At 47.6% G+C, this 15,555-nt stretch overlaps 1 protein-coding gene across 1 annotated transcript in view; it reads right to left on the minus strand.

The window, feature by feature from the left end:
• Positions 1-329: 329 nt before the first annotated feature.
• Kbtbd12 (kelch repeat and BTB domain containing 12) overlaps positions 330-15,555 on the minus strand; it is a 74,180-nt gene continuing 58,954 nt past the window's right edge. The window contains exon 6 of the mRNA XM_028854260.2: positions 330-3,169. Within this exon, the coding sequence (XP_028710093.1) occupies positions 2,976-3,169 (194 nt within the window). The 3' untranslated portion in view covers positions 330-2,975. The remainder of the gene's footprint in view (positions 3,170-15,555) is intronic.

Here is a 15,555-nt window from a genome sequence, read left to right on the forward strand (position 1 = left end):
CCTGTAAGCCCAGCACTCAGGAGGCAGAGGCAGGAGGATTGCAAAATTGAAGCCAGCTTGGGCTATAGCAAGACTGTCTCAAGGGTGGGGAAGGGGGCTGTGTTTGCTGATCTGCTTTGTGTAGAAAGAGGAGCCGTGAAGAGAAGAAGGGCCCGAGCTTGCCCTGCCTGGAAGCAGGCCACCTGCTGCCCCTTGCCATCTCTCCACCTGCCTCTGTCCCAGATGCTCACTCTCTGACATGGCATTCCCACATTTACCAGGCACTGGGACTCTTGTTCAACCGAAACCTACACTCACCCACAATGTGAAAACCAAAATGCAGGCGATCGTTCATTAGCAAAAATGTATTTTATAAGTCTGCAGTCAGAGCATTTCTTCATTATAAAGTCAGCCTGAGAACAATGCTGCCTCTTGCTGAGCACAAACTGAGTCAGTGAGGCTGACAGCTGCAGTCCTTTATCAGCCCAGCATCCAAATTACTTCCCCATTGTGTCTCCTGGCTCAGCGTCCAGCAATCCTGCGTCACAAAGATAAGAAGCCCCAGTAGTAGACATTTTATAAGGGGCCTTCTGCGGTGTCAGAAGACCTTCAGTGACAGTGAAGGGGTAACAGGAAGGTCTGTCCAAATGGAATCTCTAACAATAGTTCTCCAGGAGGGCAGAGCGGATTGGTTTGAATCACAAATAGGAAAGTCAGCGGAGAGGCCCCCGGAGCTGAAAGTGAGCACTAAAGCTAGCAAGCTGTCCTCTGGGTTCTGAGTGTAGAACAAAAGGAGTTCATGCCAGACATCTGAGATCCTGGATGCACCTGTTGGGAATAAACCTGAGAATGTTCCCAGCTCCTGCCTCTCCTCCAGCTCTGGGACTGTCTGCTCCAGGGAGACCAGCCACTGTCCTGTGTTCTCCCCCAGCCTTCCCTGGAAAGTTCCCTTCTCAGACTTCCTAGCATTGGCAGCAATGGCGTCCTAGCCCAGGATGGCTCTCACTACCTGATGATGCCCTGGAGGCATCTACTTATGTTCTCAAGGGGCTGCAGACCCAAGGGAGTCTTCACTGCCGAAAGAGCCCAGCACAGGGGACATTGGAACCAACTTAGACGCAGCCACTTCTCTCCCTAAGTCTGAGATTCCCCAAAGCCCTGGGTTCTGTTCTGCACTTTGTCCTGGGAACCCCTGACCATGGTAACAGTAAGAGGGCCAGCCGCTAAAGCCTGTTCATGGTATTTGTGTTGAAACTAGTATTCCACTTAGCGTTTCCTCACTCACTCCACACACCGACCCTGCAAAGGATATGGGGTTTTCCTTCCCATTCCGTATAGGAGGAAGGGAAGACTTGGAAAGTTCTGCCCATGGTCCTGGCCAGTGCGTTCAGAAGATAAAGCCACTGCGGCCCATGATCCAGGTGACAGGCAGCTTCTAACATGCCCAGGTGCGTGAGCAGGAACAGGGATTCTGGAAGGGGATCGGGGGGTGGGGTGGGGTGGCAGAGACCCCTTAGAACCTCTCCCAAGCCTGGTTGCCAATTTGAGGAGCAGCTCTGGCTTGCCTGAGAAAAGGAAACCTCAGATTACTACCCTCCACTAGGGGGCAGAATGAGGACACTGAAACGTGAAGTCCCAGACAGGCTCAGAGAGCTCGTTTAGACATACTGTCTATTCTGGTCACCCCAAACTCCACCCATGTGAGAGATACTGCTACAGAGACTTAGGGGGTGACCTCAGAGAGGTAGACATGGTCTCTGCCTCCCAGAGTGCAGCCTTCTGGGGGTACACCTGTGCTGGACCCCCAGAGTTCCCACCTTGGTGTCGGAAACAAGTTGCAAAGGCTCCAGTTTGACTGAGCCTGGCTCCCTGTCAGGTAGAGGTTGGAACCTGGAGAACACACGCTCCATGCAGGGTTTGCTCTTCTCCAGAAGAGCCCAGGGCATCCACCCTGCTTACACAGGAGCTCTGGTGAAGTTATTGGAGAACAGCCACCCGATGGATCTGCTGTGCATCCGGAAATATGAATGGAGGCAAAAATAGACGAGTTTCCACCTGTAACTGCACATCACCCCTAATATATCCGGGGGCGGGGGAGCTCACCGTGCCCTGCTTGGGCTGAAGTAGGCTTCAGCTCACCCTCCCAGCCAGGAGAGGGATCTGAAAGAGGCAGCAGGCAGCCAATAGGTGCCTCTTCTCTCCTCACTCAGAGCCTGGGTCCTCACACTTAGACCTGCTGTGTCAGCCAGCCTCGTCCTGAGGAAAGTCCTATAGAGCTGAGAGCTGGACGGAGGCCTTGGGCAAGTTCAGTCTAGACACTCAGTACTAACCCCCAAGGGGCCCCTCTGTGTCCAGGAACGCTCTGCTCACTGTGGCCCGTCGCAACAGAGCTGGGTTCCAGGTCCGAGCGCTTGGCCCACAGTGGGCACTGCTGCTGTAGGTCAGGGCTGTAGATCAGGGCAGTTCTAATAGACAGACTAAGCTGGGGCAAAGCTCCAGGAAGGATGGCCCCTCTATCCGGGCCCAGACCCACGCTCCTCCCTCTTTCGGCCCTGGTCACCCAGTTATAACCTTTATTCTCTCAGTGACAAATCCTGTGTGCGAGCAGTGTGCCCAGGCCGGACTAGATGTCCCAGACGTGCACCAGCTCTCCCACTTTAGGGCCTCTGACTGGCCTCTCCCACAATCTCATCATCAGAAGCACCCGTGGGTCTGCTCGGCAGTGCTCTTGAGTCCCCAGCAGAGCAGGCTGCTGCCCTCCATGTGCTCCCTGTCCCACTCACATGCACCCTCGCCATCCGCCCGGCACCGCCCTATCTACTTCATCGGGCTGCGATGCCCCTAAGGGAAGACCCTGTGCCACCCACCCCTGTCACTGCTCAGTACCGCCTTACACAGGGGCTGCTAGGCATGCAGTGAGAACGTCAGCGCCACACAGTATGCCGGGTCTAGCATTCGGAGGCTGCCAGGCCATGGCTCCTCCAGCCATGAGACCCTCAGCTTTGCCCTCTGTGGTCGCCGCCTTCATCAGTCAGATCTGAGGGCGGTGGGATGAGGTCTCGGGGGTTCATCCTAGCTACCAGGCAGACGTCATAGCTGTCATGCATGAGGACGTTGATGGCGACAACATTCCACTGGTTCTCCCAAGGGTCCAGCTCCAAAATTTCCTTGGAGATAACCTCATGGCGATCTGAAAGGCAGCAAAGTAGGGAGAAAAAAAAAAAACAAACAAACATGAGCGTTAAGCTCAGAGGCTGTCACCACTCTATCCAACTACATCCTCTTTGAGGGCCAAGGGTCAATCAACAAACCACTGAAAAGGTACTTAGGCATGTGGACACATGTGTCCTGATAGTTAAGAATTTAAAGAAGACTGCCATGCAGCTCACATTAAAAAATTCTCAGCACAGTTGGAGAGGTGGCTCAGCAGTTAAAAAGCACTTGTTGCTCTTGCAGGGGACCTAAGTTCAGTTCCCAGCACCCACACGGGGCAGCTCACAACCACCTGTAATCTAGTTACAGAGGATCCGACACCCTCTTCTGGCCTCCTGGGAGACACACACACACACACACACACACACACACACACACACACACACGGTACACATACATATAGGCAGACACTCACACATACACATAAAATGAAAATAAACACATCTTTATAAAGTATTCAAGGATTGGTAGAATACGTGCTTGTCTCACGTTGGAAGGATGTTCTGATGCTGTGGGAACTGTCTTGATTTTGTATGCACAAGAGGAAGAAGCACAGCCTGAGTAGTGTGACCTTGACCCAGCCATCGCCTTTCCTGGGCATATAGTTGGACAGATACTGACATTCAGCCAGGATGTGGGCAGGAAGCAGACAGCATGAGAACCTTGGGCAACTTGAGAATTTAGTAAAGGGGGCTTGAGAAAGATGTGGGCGGGGTTTAGGAAGACCTGTCATAGACGCCGCAGTGTTCCTGAACTGACAGCAGCAGGGGTCCGCAATCCTGCACTGGGCGGTCACAGTAACCTCCAGAGCCGTACTTTCTGGAGGGGTCTGCCTGACAGGAGCTTATGCAGGCAGAAGAAGGTAGATGCAGCCACACTTGGCAAGTGTGCGGGTGCCGAAGTGCAGGGATAAATGTCCCGTGCTCTATGTCGTTCTGTGATGGTCAGCTAGGCATGGCCAGGAGGAACTGTAGGAGGAAAACAGCCTAGTGTAATGATGTCCCAGAGGCAGGGGACAAGGCACACCATTCAGTGTCCTGGTGAAGACACTAGGTGATCACGCAGTAGAAGGCAGGCCTGCGGGCACAGGCTAGGCTTCCCATCAGGTGTCTACTACTGTCTAGGTCTTTTGTTTGGTCGACTTTTAGTAATTTATCTTTATTTGTGTATATGTGTGTGCGTAGCCACAGAGTCTAGACGAAACTATCAGATCCCCCAGAGCTAAAGTTACAGGTAGTTATGAGCTGTCCTGTGGGTGCTGGAAACTGAACTCAGGTCCTCTGCAAGAGCCACAAGTGTTCTTAACCCCGATACATCTCTTCATTCCCCTAATATTTTCATATTGATTTTTCTATATTCTTTAATTATGTAAAGATATTTAAAAATCTGTTTTTTATTTCTTTTTTGGTAAAAATACCAATTTTGTTTCTTCTAAAATGTTTTCATGTAAAATATATGAAATATAAACAAAAATTTACACAACTGTCTTATAAATAAAATGTTAATTTTAGAATAGTAAACTTTTTTTAAAGAAAGAAACTACAGCTTTTCTTAGAAAAAGGTTCTTTCTGAATACAAGGAAACGTCTGTAACAGAACTTTAGCCTGATACCAGTTCCGGCCAGCAGGTGGCGATGAAAGCAAAAATTCAAAATGCAGGCTGTCCTGCTTTATTTAGTCATTAATTCGTTCATTCCTTCATCCACTCACTGGTGCTGGGGAGTCCTAGAACCCAGGACCTCTCACACATGCTAGGCAGGGCTCCATTGAGCTACACCCGCACCCCAAATACTTTTCTAAAAATCAAGCTATTTAATCTCCAAGCATTTGTTCGGTCCCTTGTTCTTTCATTCACTAGTCTATACATCTGCTGTAAAGCCTGCACTTTGTTGCCCAGTGGGCCTGAGTGCATGCCTGTCAAGCCTCAGCTGGCCTCTGGGGCTGCCTGCCTTTCCTGGAAGGGCAGCCTGCTGGCCATGTGTATCCATGGCTGATAGCTCCTGGGTGGGTACGGATTCGAGGGCATAGAAAACTGATTTCAGCCTGGGCACCAAGGACTGGTGCAGGAAGCGAGCTGGGCCAACTGTGTTCATTCCTTCTGAGATTTTAACCTGGAGAGAAGGAGCCAAGTCACATGTGACTGAGAATCCATAGGGTCATTACCTAGGGTCATTACCTAGATTCTACTACTTGGCCCTTTAAGTCGCTGACCCTAAAGTCGCTGACCCCGGTGAACATCAAAGCCAGAAGGTTCAAAATGGATTATGTCTAAACTAGAGAAAATAGATACAGAAGGCTTCCAGAGGAATGTACTTAGGACAAGCTCTCTGCAGGGTGCCGGGACAATCGCCATTATAAGATGGCGCCGACTTCCTTGCATTCTGAAGATTTATAACTTATAAGACAATGCTTTCGATGAAATACGCGCCTCAGCTTTGCGCATGCGCAAGCTATATCTTGGTCCCTAGTCAATCCTGTGGTGCCTGGTGGTGGCAAGCTAATTTCAGCCAGTCAAGGAGCGATCCGTCCTTCTTTTCCCTATATAAACAGCCGCTTTTAGTGCTCGGGGCCCCTCGCTTCCAGCTCTCCCTTAATCAAAAGGCTCTCCAATAAAGTGTGATTTGAGAAGAATCCTTGAGTGGTGGTCGTTCTTTCTCGCTGGTCGAGAAGACCGCCGCACTCCAGGGGTGGAGAGTCCAGACAGGCAGGCATATCCCCGCTTCTCACTCAGGCCTGCTTGTAGATTGGGCCCCTGCTGGAGATCCTCACGGGTGCAGTACTGAAGTGAGGATTGTACTGAGCAGAAGGCCGAGGAGCGCCAGGCAGAAGTCAGCAGAGGGAGAAGTGATAGGTCTGAGTGAGGGGCACAGGGCTGAAATCCAGAAAGGCACTGGGTTGGCTTCTCTGATGTGCTTGGAACACGGAGCTCAGGAACTGTTCTAGTCTGTTCTGAGGCCAGATGGGTTGTGGTTTTCATCCCTGGATCCTTGTGCCCAGGCACCCTTCCAATCCAATGCGCAAACATACTTGAGGACGTATGTGTGGCTTACACTGAAAGAGCTTAACTAATGCAGAAGCAAGAGAGGACAGGTATGTTCAGTGAATGCTCCATTTGGAAAAGGGGTGACTTGGGATAATGTACCACTGCTCTGTGCCTCTTTTTCATTCTTTGTAATGTTCTCAGAGGGACTCAAAGGTCACATGTGATTGTATATACATCATCCGTGATCTTCAAGAGCTGTGCCTGGCACATGCCAAAGACAGGCTGACTATGAACACGCCATCGGCCCTCCATGTCCACTGGTTCTGCATCTGTGAACCTGACCAACCCTGGATTTAAACTATGCCAAGAAGGCACCTGCATCCATCTGTGTGAGCATGCAGATTGTCCTCTTGCAGGAACCGTTTGCACCGCTTTTATAATGCACTAGCTCATACCCGAAAGGCAGAGGCAGTTCTCAGACTGTGGGTCAGGTCTCCACATGTGCCACTTGTGAAAATTCTGGCAACAGCAAATGTCTTATAAATGCCCAAGGACTAGCAATTAGTTCAAAGTAAAATGCACATTGCATCTAAGACCTCGCTGGCGGTGCTCACCTGTGTGGCGCTGTGACCTCCTGGCAGTCCTGGTTCTAAACACACAACCCCGACAGTTGCTCTGCATTCATCAACCATACTGCCTAAAACACCTCGGCTCAGATTCAAGCCTGTGTACTGTATGCTAGGAACTGCAGGGGTTTGTTTTTGTTTTTTTAAATCTTATCTTCCATCTTTTCTTTATTTTTTCTTTCTTTTTTTCTTCCTTTCTTTTTTGACATGATCTCTCTATGTAGCTCCGAGCCCCGGCTGTCCTGGAACTCACTATGTAGACCAGACTGGTCTCAGACTCACAGAGATCCTCCTGCCTCTGCCTCCTGAGTACTGAAATTAAAGGTGTGTGTCACCATTTGCAGAAATTTCACTGCTTTTATTGCACACAAAAAATTTCTACTCTTTTTCTAATTTTTAGAGATTTATTTATTTTATTATTTTATGTGTATTGTGCACCACATGTGTGCCTGGTGCCTGTGGAGGTCAGAAGAAAGTATCAGATCCCCTGGAACTGAAGTTACAGATGATTATGAGCTGCTCAGTGGGTTCTGGAACTCAAACCCAGGCCTTCAGCCAGAGCACAAGTACTCAACCACTGAACCAATGCTCCAGCCTGAAATTTCTGCTCTTACAGAAACATAAGTGTTTAATTTGGGACACAGACACTTTTCCTGTTTTCCCACTGTCATTCCTAAACATATACTACTCAAATCCATGATGTCTTTGGGTTGTATTGTGTTACACTATCTGATTTCAAAAATGGCTGTCTATTTGCTGACTTGAATTTCATTAAAAAAAAATCACTAAATGAACTTTGGTTTGGGATTGGGACAAAATTTCCAACAATTTCAGAATTGGCTTTAAACATGCTTCTGCCACTGTGTTCTATGTGTTTATGCAAAATACCACTCTTGGTACTGATGAAAATGAAATTCGAATTTTAGCTATAAAATGTTGAAGATGCTCTATGTGGTGGTTAATATTGTCAGTCTGACAGGATCTAGAGTCACCCAGGAGACAAACCTCTGGGCACATCTGTGAGGGAGTTCCTACACTGGGTTGGTTGAGGTGGGAGAATCTACTCAAAATGCGGTGGCAGCATCCCATGGAAGGGGCCCTGGGTCAAAAAAAAAGGAGGAAGAGAGCTGCGCACTGGCGGTCATCTGATGACTGACGGACTTCCCCCGGACCAGGAGCCAAAGCAAACCTCTCTTTCCTTCCTTAGCTGCTTTAGTCAGGCATTTGACCACAGCTACGAGAAAAATAACTAGTGCACTCTATGTCCTATGCATCAATGCTTGGGCAAGATCTAAGTCTTTATACAAAACTAGACAAGCATACACACCTCATAAGCAAATTTGCCTTAATCTTTAATACTAGATGGTAAAGTTATATGTACGCCAAAGAAGTATTTGAAATAGATGTCTTCATGATTTGCTGTCAATACACTTTGATTTGTGCGCCCTTTTAAAGCACCTGTACCTAGGGTCATGTAATCTCGGGTGAAGAATGCTGCAGGTGGAAAAGCTTAAGAAGTCCCGATGCAAGGTTTACAGATGTGTGCAAACTATGCAAACTGTTGTCATCTGAGGACTGGAGCGTGTGAGGAGTCTGCAGTCCACCCCCCCACCCCCTGTCCCCACAGAGAAATAAGACAGCTGTTGAGAGAAAATCTGAAGAAACCCTCCACACTCACTTATACCCCACTGATATAGGTCACTATTTGGGGATCAGACGATGAGTGATATGCCTTAGTTTCCCACAGGGTGTGCTGTATAGAACACCTATGACGTAGGTGGCTGTAGAACAAACACATCAGCTTAAGTAGCTCCTGAGATCGGGCGGTCCCTGATTACCACTGGAACTGGGCTCACCGACCCAGCAGCTTTAACACCCAGACTCCTTCAGTTCTCACCCCACCCTTGTGCCCATAAGCACCTGATGGCCTCCAGGCAAGATGATGAGTGTTCATTAGTCAATCCCAGAACCCATAATGGCCTGCATCCTCCCTTGTTTGAGGAGCAGCTTGATCCTCTCCAGGCTGCTGCCAACTCCTTCTCAGCCTCAAGCTGGAGCCCTGTGGAAGCTCTGCCTGTGTTCCTCATGCACACACCCTTGTCTCATCCCCGGTGCGTCCATGCTAAAAGACATGCAGAATAGTCAGTCATTAGGATTGTTAGTCAGCCTCTACGGTGGTGACACAATGCCCAAGGCAAATAATTTCTAAAGGACCTGGCACTGATGGTCATGCATACTGTAGTAGGAACACAGGGTGGAGGAAGCTGTTCACTTTAAGGCAGCTGGGGATCTTGGAAGGCGGGTCTCACAGACACCTCCAAGGGTACCCGGGGATCTGGGAAGGGTGCAACCCAATGACTGAAAGATCTACCATTAGGCCTTATATATCCTAGAGGTTTAACCACCTCCCAACATCACCAAACCAAAGAGCAACCCTTTGACATACAGCTTACGGGTGTGTGTGTGTGTGTGTGTCACTACAGACTCAAGCAATAGGAAAGGACACAGCACGAGGTATGGGACTACAGGGACACACACTCTGAAGAGTCGGAGACACTTGGCTTTTCTGCCTTCAACACAGGTGCCCTGACCTTTGCTTTGTACGTTAGGATATTTTCTCCTTTCGGCGGTGCTGACATCACCTTTTGATGCTTTGTTTCAAGAATCCTTTCATCTTAGCATGTTTCTTGTGTATATGCTTGATACGGCCCTGGCTGGACTAGTACTGTGTAGCCCAGGTTGGCCTTAAACTCACGGTCCTCTTCTGCCCAGCCTCCCAGGTACTTATATTACAGGTCTGTGCCACCATGCTTGGCTGTCTTAGTTCTTCATAGAGAAGACAGGGATGCAGGTTCCACAGCCATCTTCTCTTGCTGGCTGATGTTTTCCTTGTTTGTCAGGGCAGCCAGATCTCCACAGCGTTACACATGCTCCCTACTTTAATGTTACCGAGATGGCTCAGTGGTCGCGGCTATCTTGAGATCTGGGGTTTGTTTTGTCAGGCTGGGGGTAGAGAATTTCCGCACTCCAGTGACCGCCCACTTCCCATTTCTCCCTCTGGGGTATTTCTGATGCTTTTTGTTTACAATCTTGAGAACAACTAAATAGTACTTTCAAACCGGAGGGATTTTAGGTTCAAACAACTAACTTAAAAGTTGTCCTGATGGAAGAATAATGAGAGGCTGGATGCAGTGTATCTTAGGGTTTCTATGGCTGGAACAAAACACATGACCAAAAGGAAACTTGGGGAGGAGAGGTTTATATGGCCTACACTTCTACATCACTGTCAATCACTGAGGAAGTCAGGACAGGAACTCAGACAGGGCAGGAACCTGGAGGCAGGAGCTGATGCAGAGGCCATGGAGGGGAGCTGCTAATTGCCTTGCTCCCCATGACTTGTTCAGCCTGCTTTCTTGTAGAACCCAGAACCACAAACCCAGGGATGGCACCACCCACCATGGCTGGACCCTTTCCCACTGATCACTAATTAAGACAATAACTTAGAGCCAGATCTTAGGGAGGCATTTTCTCAACTGAGATCTCTTTCTCTCGGTTGTCAAGTTGACTTAAAGCTAGCCAGGACACAGTGGTATAGAGAATGAGGCAGGAGGATCATTGCAGCCTAGAAGTTCAGTACCAGCCTGGGCAGAGCAAGATCTTGCCTTTAAAAAAATAAAGCAAAAAACGAAAAACCCACAAGACTAAATTCATATAAGGACAAATACTTTCATTTGTGCTAGGTTGGCTGATGTTAATAAAATGACTATTGAACACTGGTAGGTGCATTAACTGTTGAGAAAATCAACTGGCCCTTTGAACAAGCATCTAAGAAACGTTTTCTCCATTCATAGTGAAGGTAAGAGGTTCAGACAAGCTAATTAACTTGCCTATGGTTTTACAGCCCTTGGCAAACACAACTCCAATGTGTAACACTGTTCTGAGGGGGCTAGATAGCATGATCAATACGTTTAACCACAGAAACACAGAACCCTGGGCCAAATGAATCTAAGTATGCACCCACCCAAACATTTCTAGAGTGTACACATTAACTAACAATGGATTAGGGCAAAAGAAAATCTCAATAGAGCAGAAGTTATAGAAAGTGTGTAGCTGCCCAGAACACCACTGAATTCAGATTTCACTATCAACGAGCAAACAGCAGGATCAGGATGTGAATAAACACACCAAGAGGCTTCCTGATGCCACCTGGACTCTGGTGTGGAAGGGGCATCACTGATCGCAAGCAACACTGTTGACCGTTAGGCGGGACAGTAGCATGAGGTGAGTTAATACATCCAGTCAAAGGTGGCTGCTGGAGTATCGAAGAGTGAAATGGCCTGATTCTTACACTTCTTTAAAAGTACTATGGACGAAACAAAAAGAGAAGGAAAATAAAAGCATACTGAGAGCACAAATAAAAATGACAAACTAAAAAAAAAAAAATGACAAACTAGTTGGTGTGGCTATTGGAGTGACTGTGAGGGGAATCTTTTTGAAATAAGCGCTCTGACACCAGTGAGACAGAAGAGAGGAGATGCCACCAATGCACTGCAACCAGGACATCTCCTGAAGGGCTGTGATGAAGGATCCGGTGTATTCTCATTTTATACTCTAAAACCACACGGTATTGTGGCCAAGCAAGCAGGGTTTTGCAGAAGTGTACACGGCAGTCAGCAGGGTGTTAAGGGCAATGGCCCACTGTTTCAGCTCTTCCTCCAGGCCATTCTGGTCCAGGTAGCAAGTGAAGTCATGCTTGGCAAATAGGCAGTCCAAGCAGTGCTTTGAGTAAGTCACTAAATAAATGATAACTGGTCTTTTCTACCTTAGTCTACAAGATGACTGTATTATTCAAGGCCAGCCTGGTCGACTTAGTGGGACCCTATTTCCAAATAAAAAGTGAAAAAAAAAGGAGGGGGGTTGAAGATCAGCTCAGTGGTAGAGGAACTGCCCGGTATGCATGAGGCCCTTGGTTTAATCCCCAGAACAGAAAGGAAGAATTAGTATGATTTTGATTGAATTTATATGCTATAATTTCTGATCAAATTGGGAAGGGCTTACAGCAGAGACCCTAATTAGAAGCTAATTAGATATACTTCTCAATCTTGGGAATTGGGGAGGCCTTATTATCTTTGTGAAATCCCAGTGAATATACTAGCCACATGGAAAGCAGGAAATCACATTGGACTTCTGACCTCAAATCAAGAACTTTCAAAAGTGTGACAGAATCATTTGTATCAAGCTGAAAGCTGTCTCTGAGAGTTTCTCTTATTCTATTTGCAATTCTTTCTCTGTCCCCTGACTCGGGTGCTGAATTCACTCACTTTAGTTTTTCATATCCTCTCACATAATGCCTTCAAGTGTCTCTTCTGAGTGCTCTCCAACCATCTAGAAGATTCCGGCTATGGTTCAAATTTCTCCACAGTCTGACATTTCAAAGTGAATGATGTTTTAACTCAAGACTTGTTTAGAATGTTTACGATTTTCCAGTGGAGGGCTGGAGAGATAGTTCTGCAGTTAAGAGTGTATACTCTTGGGTCCTCAGTTAGGAGGACCCAAGTTTAGTTCCTAGTACCAAGTTTGTGGCTTACAATTGCTTGTAATTTAAGCTCCAGGGGATCTGATGCACACACACACACACACACACACACACACACAATTTTAAAAAATTAAGCTGATTGCCAGGTGGTAGTGGTGCATGCCTTTAATCCCAGGACTCAGGAGGCAGAGGCAGGTGGATGTCTTTGAGTTCGAGGCCAGCCTGGTCTACAGAGCAAGTTCCAGGACAGCCGAGGCTATCCAGAGAAATCCTGTCTCAGGGAAAAAAAACATTAAGCTGATAGTCAGACACCTTCAATCCTAGCACTCTGGAGGCAGAGGCAGAGGCAGGCAGATCTCTGAGTTCAAGACCACCCTGACCTACATTTCGAGTTTCAGGACAGCCAGAGCTACATAGTGAGACCCTGTCTCAAAAAAGGAAAAAAAAGCTGAATTATGAGTATGAATATATTGGTGTTTGTCTATCCTTTGACAATAAAAATTTTAAAACAAAATATATTTATATGTGTGTGAAGAGTTGACTCTCTCCCTCCACCATGTGGTTTCCAGGGATGATACCCAGGTTGTCAGTCTTGTTGACAAGGACAAGCTTCCTTAGCTCCTAAGCCATCTAAACAGCTTTTAAATTTTAACTTAATTGCATTGTGGACAGACATACAGTTCCTACAACTTCTATTCTGGAAAATGCATTGAAATTTTCTTTTGTTCTCTTTATGGTTGCTAACATGTATATTCTTAAAGTGTCCAACAGGAATTCATCCCTTATCTGGTCAGTGGAGGGTTCTATATTTTTGTTTGTTATGAGAGAGGGTATAGTTCCAGCTGGTCTGGAACTTGCTATGTAGATCTGGCTGGCCCAAAATGCACAGAAATCTGAGTGCCTCTGCCTCCCAAGTGCTGGGATTAAAGGCGTGTGCCCATGCCATAGGTCCTACATTCCTCTGAATTAGACTGAGCTCCACACGGGGCTTTCTGTGCTGAGGAATGCCCTCTAACCTGTGCTGGCCAATACAGGCAGGCTTGTGTGATGTTGAGCGCTTTGGATTGTTGTAGTGAGACTGAGGAACTCATTTTTTTAGTTTATTGTTATTAGCTTAAACTAAAAATTACAATAGTCACACGTGGTTATTAACGGTCTTGTTGGACAGCTCAAATGTAAATCTTTTTGCTCTCGTTTCTAGCAACTTGATCTCTGGGTTTCTGAGAAAGGCATCTTCAAGTCCATCCATCTTAATGGAGTTACTCCTGTATTCCACAGCTTCCAGTGTTCTTGCTTTCCATATTTCAGAGCTGAGTTCAAGTGCAAAGGGCTGGCTCATCAGGGTTTGGGGGCGGTAAGAACAATCTGGCAGCCTGTGGCACAGTGCGGTCTGTCGGGAGGACAGCAGCTCACAGACTGGGGCGCTGGGGCCAGAATGCCAGCACCACCCCTTGATATCACTGCTGTGTCCCCTTCTGAGTGGGGGAAAGGAGAGACCGCCTGGGCCCAACCCTGGGGCTGTGGGATACGGGTGCAGGAAGAGGGGGCGCTGCACCACCTCAGCAAGAACAGGAGAGGGCCAGCACGACAGGAGCCTAGCACAGCTCTTGTGCGCCTGAAGTGACTGCTCCTTCTCACGGTGACTGTCTTGGGATGGTTGTTTTTTTTTTTTTTTTTTTTTTTTTTTTTTAGCACGGCCACACTTAAGGTCTAGTTTGCTTTTGTTTTACTGGGAAGAGGGTCTCTGTGTTTTCCTTCAGATGAATGCAGGCAGACCTCTTAAAACGGCAGTCAGGCCGGGTGGTGGTGGCCCACGCCTTTAATTCCAGCACTCGGGAGGCAGAGCCAGGCGGATCTTTGTGAGTTCAAGGCCAGTCTGGGCTACCAAGTGAGTTCCAGGAAAGGTGCAAAGCTACACAGAGAAACCCTGTCTTGAAAAACAAAACAAAACAACAAACAAACAAACAAAAAATCCCAACAAAAAACGGCAGTTAGTTTCGATTGTCTTTTCTGGACTCATCACCCCATCTTCCGTGTGTGTGTGTGTGTGTGTGTGTGTGTGTGTGTGTGTGTTTCCTTTTTTTTTTTTTTTTTTTTTAGACAGTGTTTTTCTGTGTAGCCCTGGCTGTTCCGGAACTGGCTTTGTAGACCAGGCTGGCCTCCAATTAGAGATCCGCCAGAGTACCGGGATTAAAGACGTGCGCCACCACCATCCAGCTCTCGTGCTGTTTTTAAAAACCATGTGTGTGTTGCCTTTTCTAGGAGTCTGTTACTTCATTGACATGGAATAAAAACCACCGTATCAATCATAAGAGAAAGATGATAACCAGACGGGCTTCTCCCCAGAAGGAGGGTGCCCTGCACACACCGTCTGTGTGACCGCAGGTTGTCACCATTCCCACCAGCTTGCCTTGGCAGCTTGGTTTGTCCTCTTGGTGTCGCCCTTGCTACTCTTCTAAGCTCAGGGCTCCGGGAAACAAGGAACCGGGGCTGGCATTTGAGTTGACCTACTTAGGATGAAATATCATCACACTAACAAGGAAAAGGAACAGGAGGCTGAACCCCATGTCAGCTCTTTTCAATCCAGCTAGTCCCCAAAAATAGATGCGCCACATACAGCAGCAGCATATTCCCTGAAGGAGTCAGCCAGCCGTGACCACACCTCCAGCAGCCAGCGGTTCAGAACACTGTCTCATAGGAAATGGGCTCAGCTACGCCAGGGAGTAGATGAATGTGCACTGAGTCTTGAGGAATGAACGTCTGTGTATGTGGCAGACTGCCCTGGGATGCACCCCATGTTTTTTAGGGTGTGCTCTGTGCTCTGGGAGGTACTTCAGTGGAAACACTGGGGACCATTTTCATCTAGATTTACTCTTTAACGCAATCAGAAAACTGGAATCAATATTTGGGGGACTGTACACTGTTTTCCACTGCTTTGCCCATCAGTGATATGCTAACTTGCTGGTTTGTTATTAGGAATAGTGTTACTACTTAAAACCTTAGATTTATTTTTTAGTTATGTGCATGTGTATCTATCTGTCTGTGTGTGGGTATGAACAGTGCCCACAGAGGCCAGAGGAGGATGTCAAGTCCCCTGGAGCTATAAGTGATTGTGAGCTGCCTGACCGGGGTCCTGGGAATTGAACTCAGGTCCTCTGAAAGAGCAGTGCACACTGCTAAGTTCTGAGCCATCCCAGCCCCATAGGAACATTACCGGGG

Source organism: Peromyscus leucopus, chromosome 3 (genome assembly GCF_004664715.2).
Source record: "Peromyscus leucopus breed LL Stock chromosome 3, UCI_PerLeu_2.1, whole genome shotgun sequence".
NCBI lineage: Eukaryota > Metazoa > Chordata > Mammalia > Rodentia > Cricetidae > Peromyscus > Peromyscus leucopus.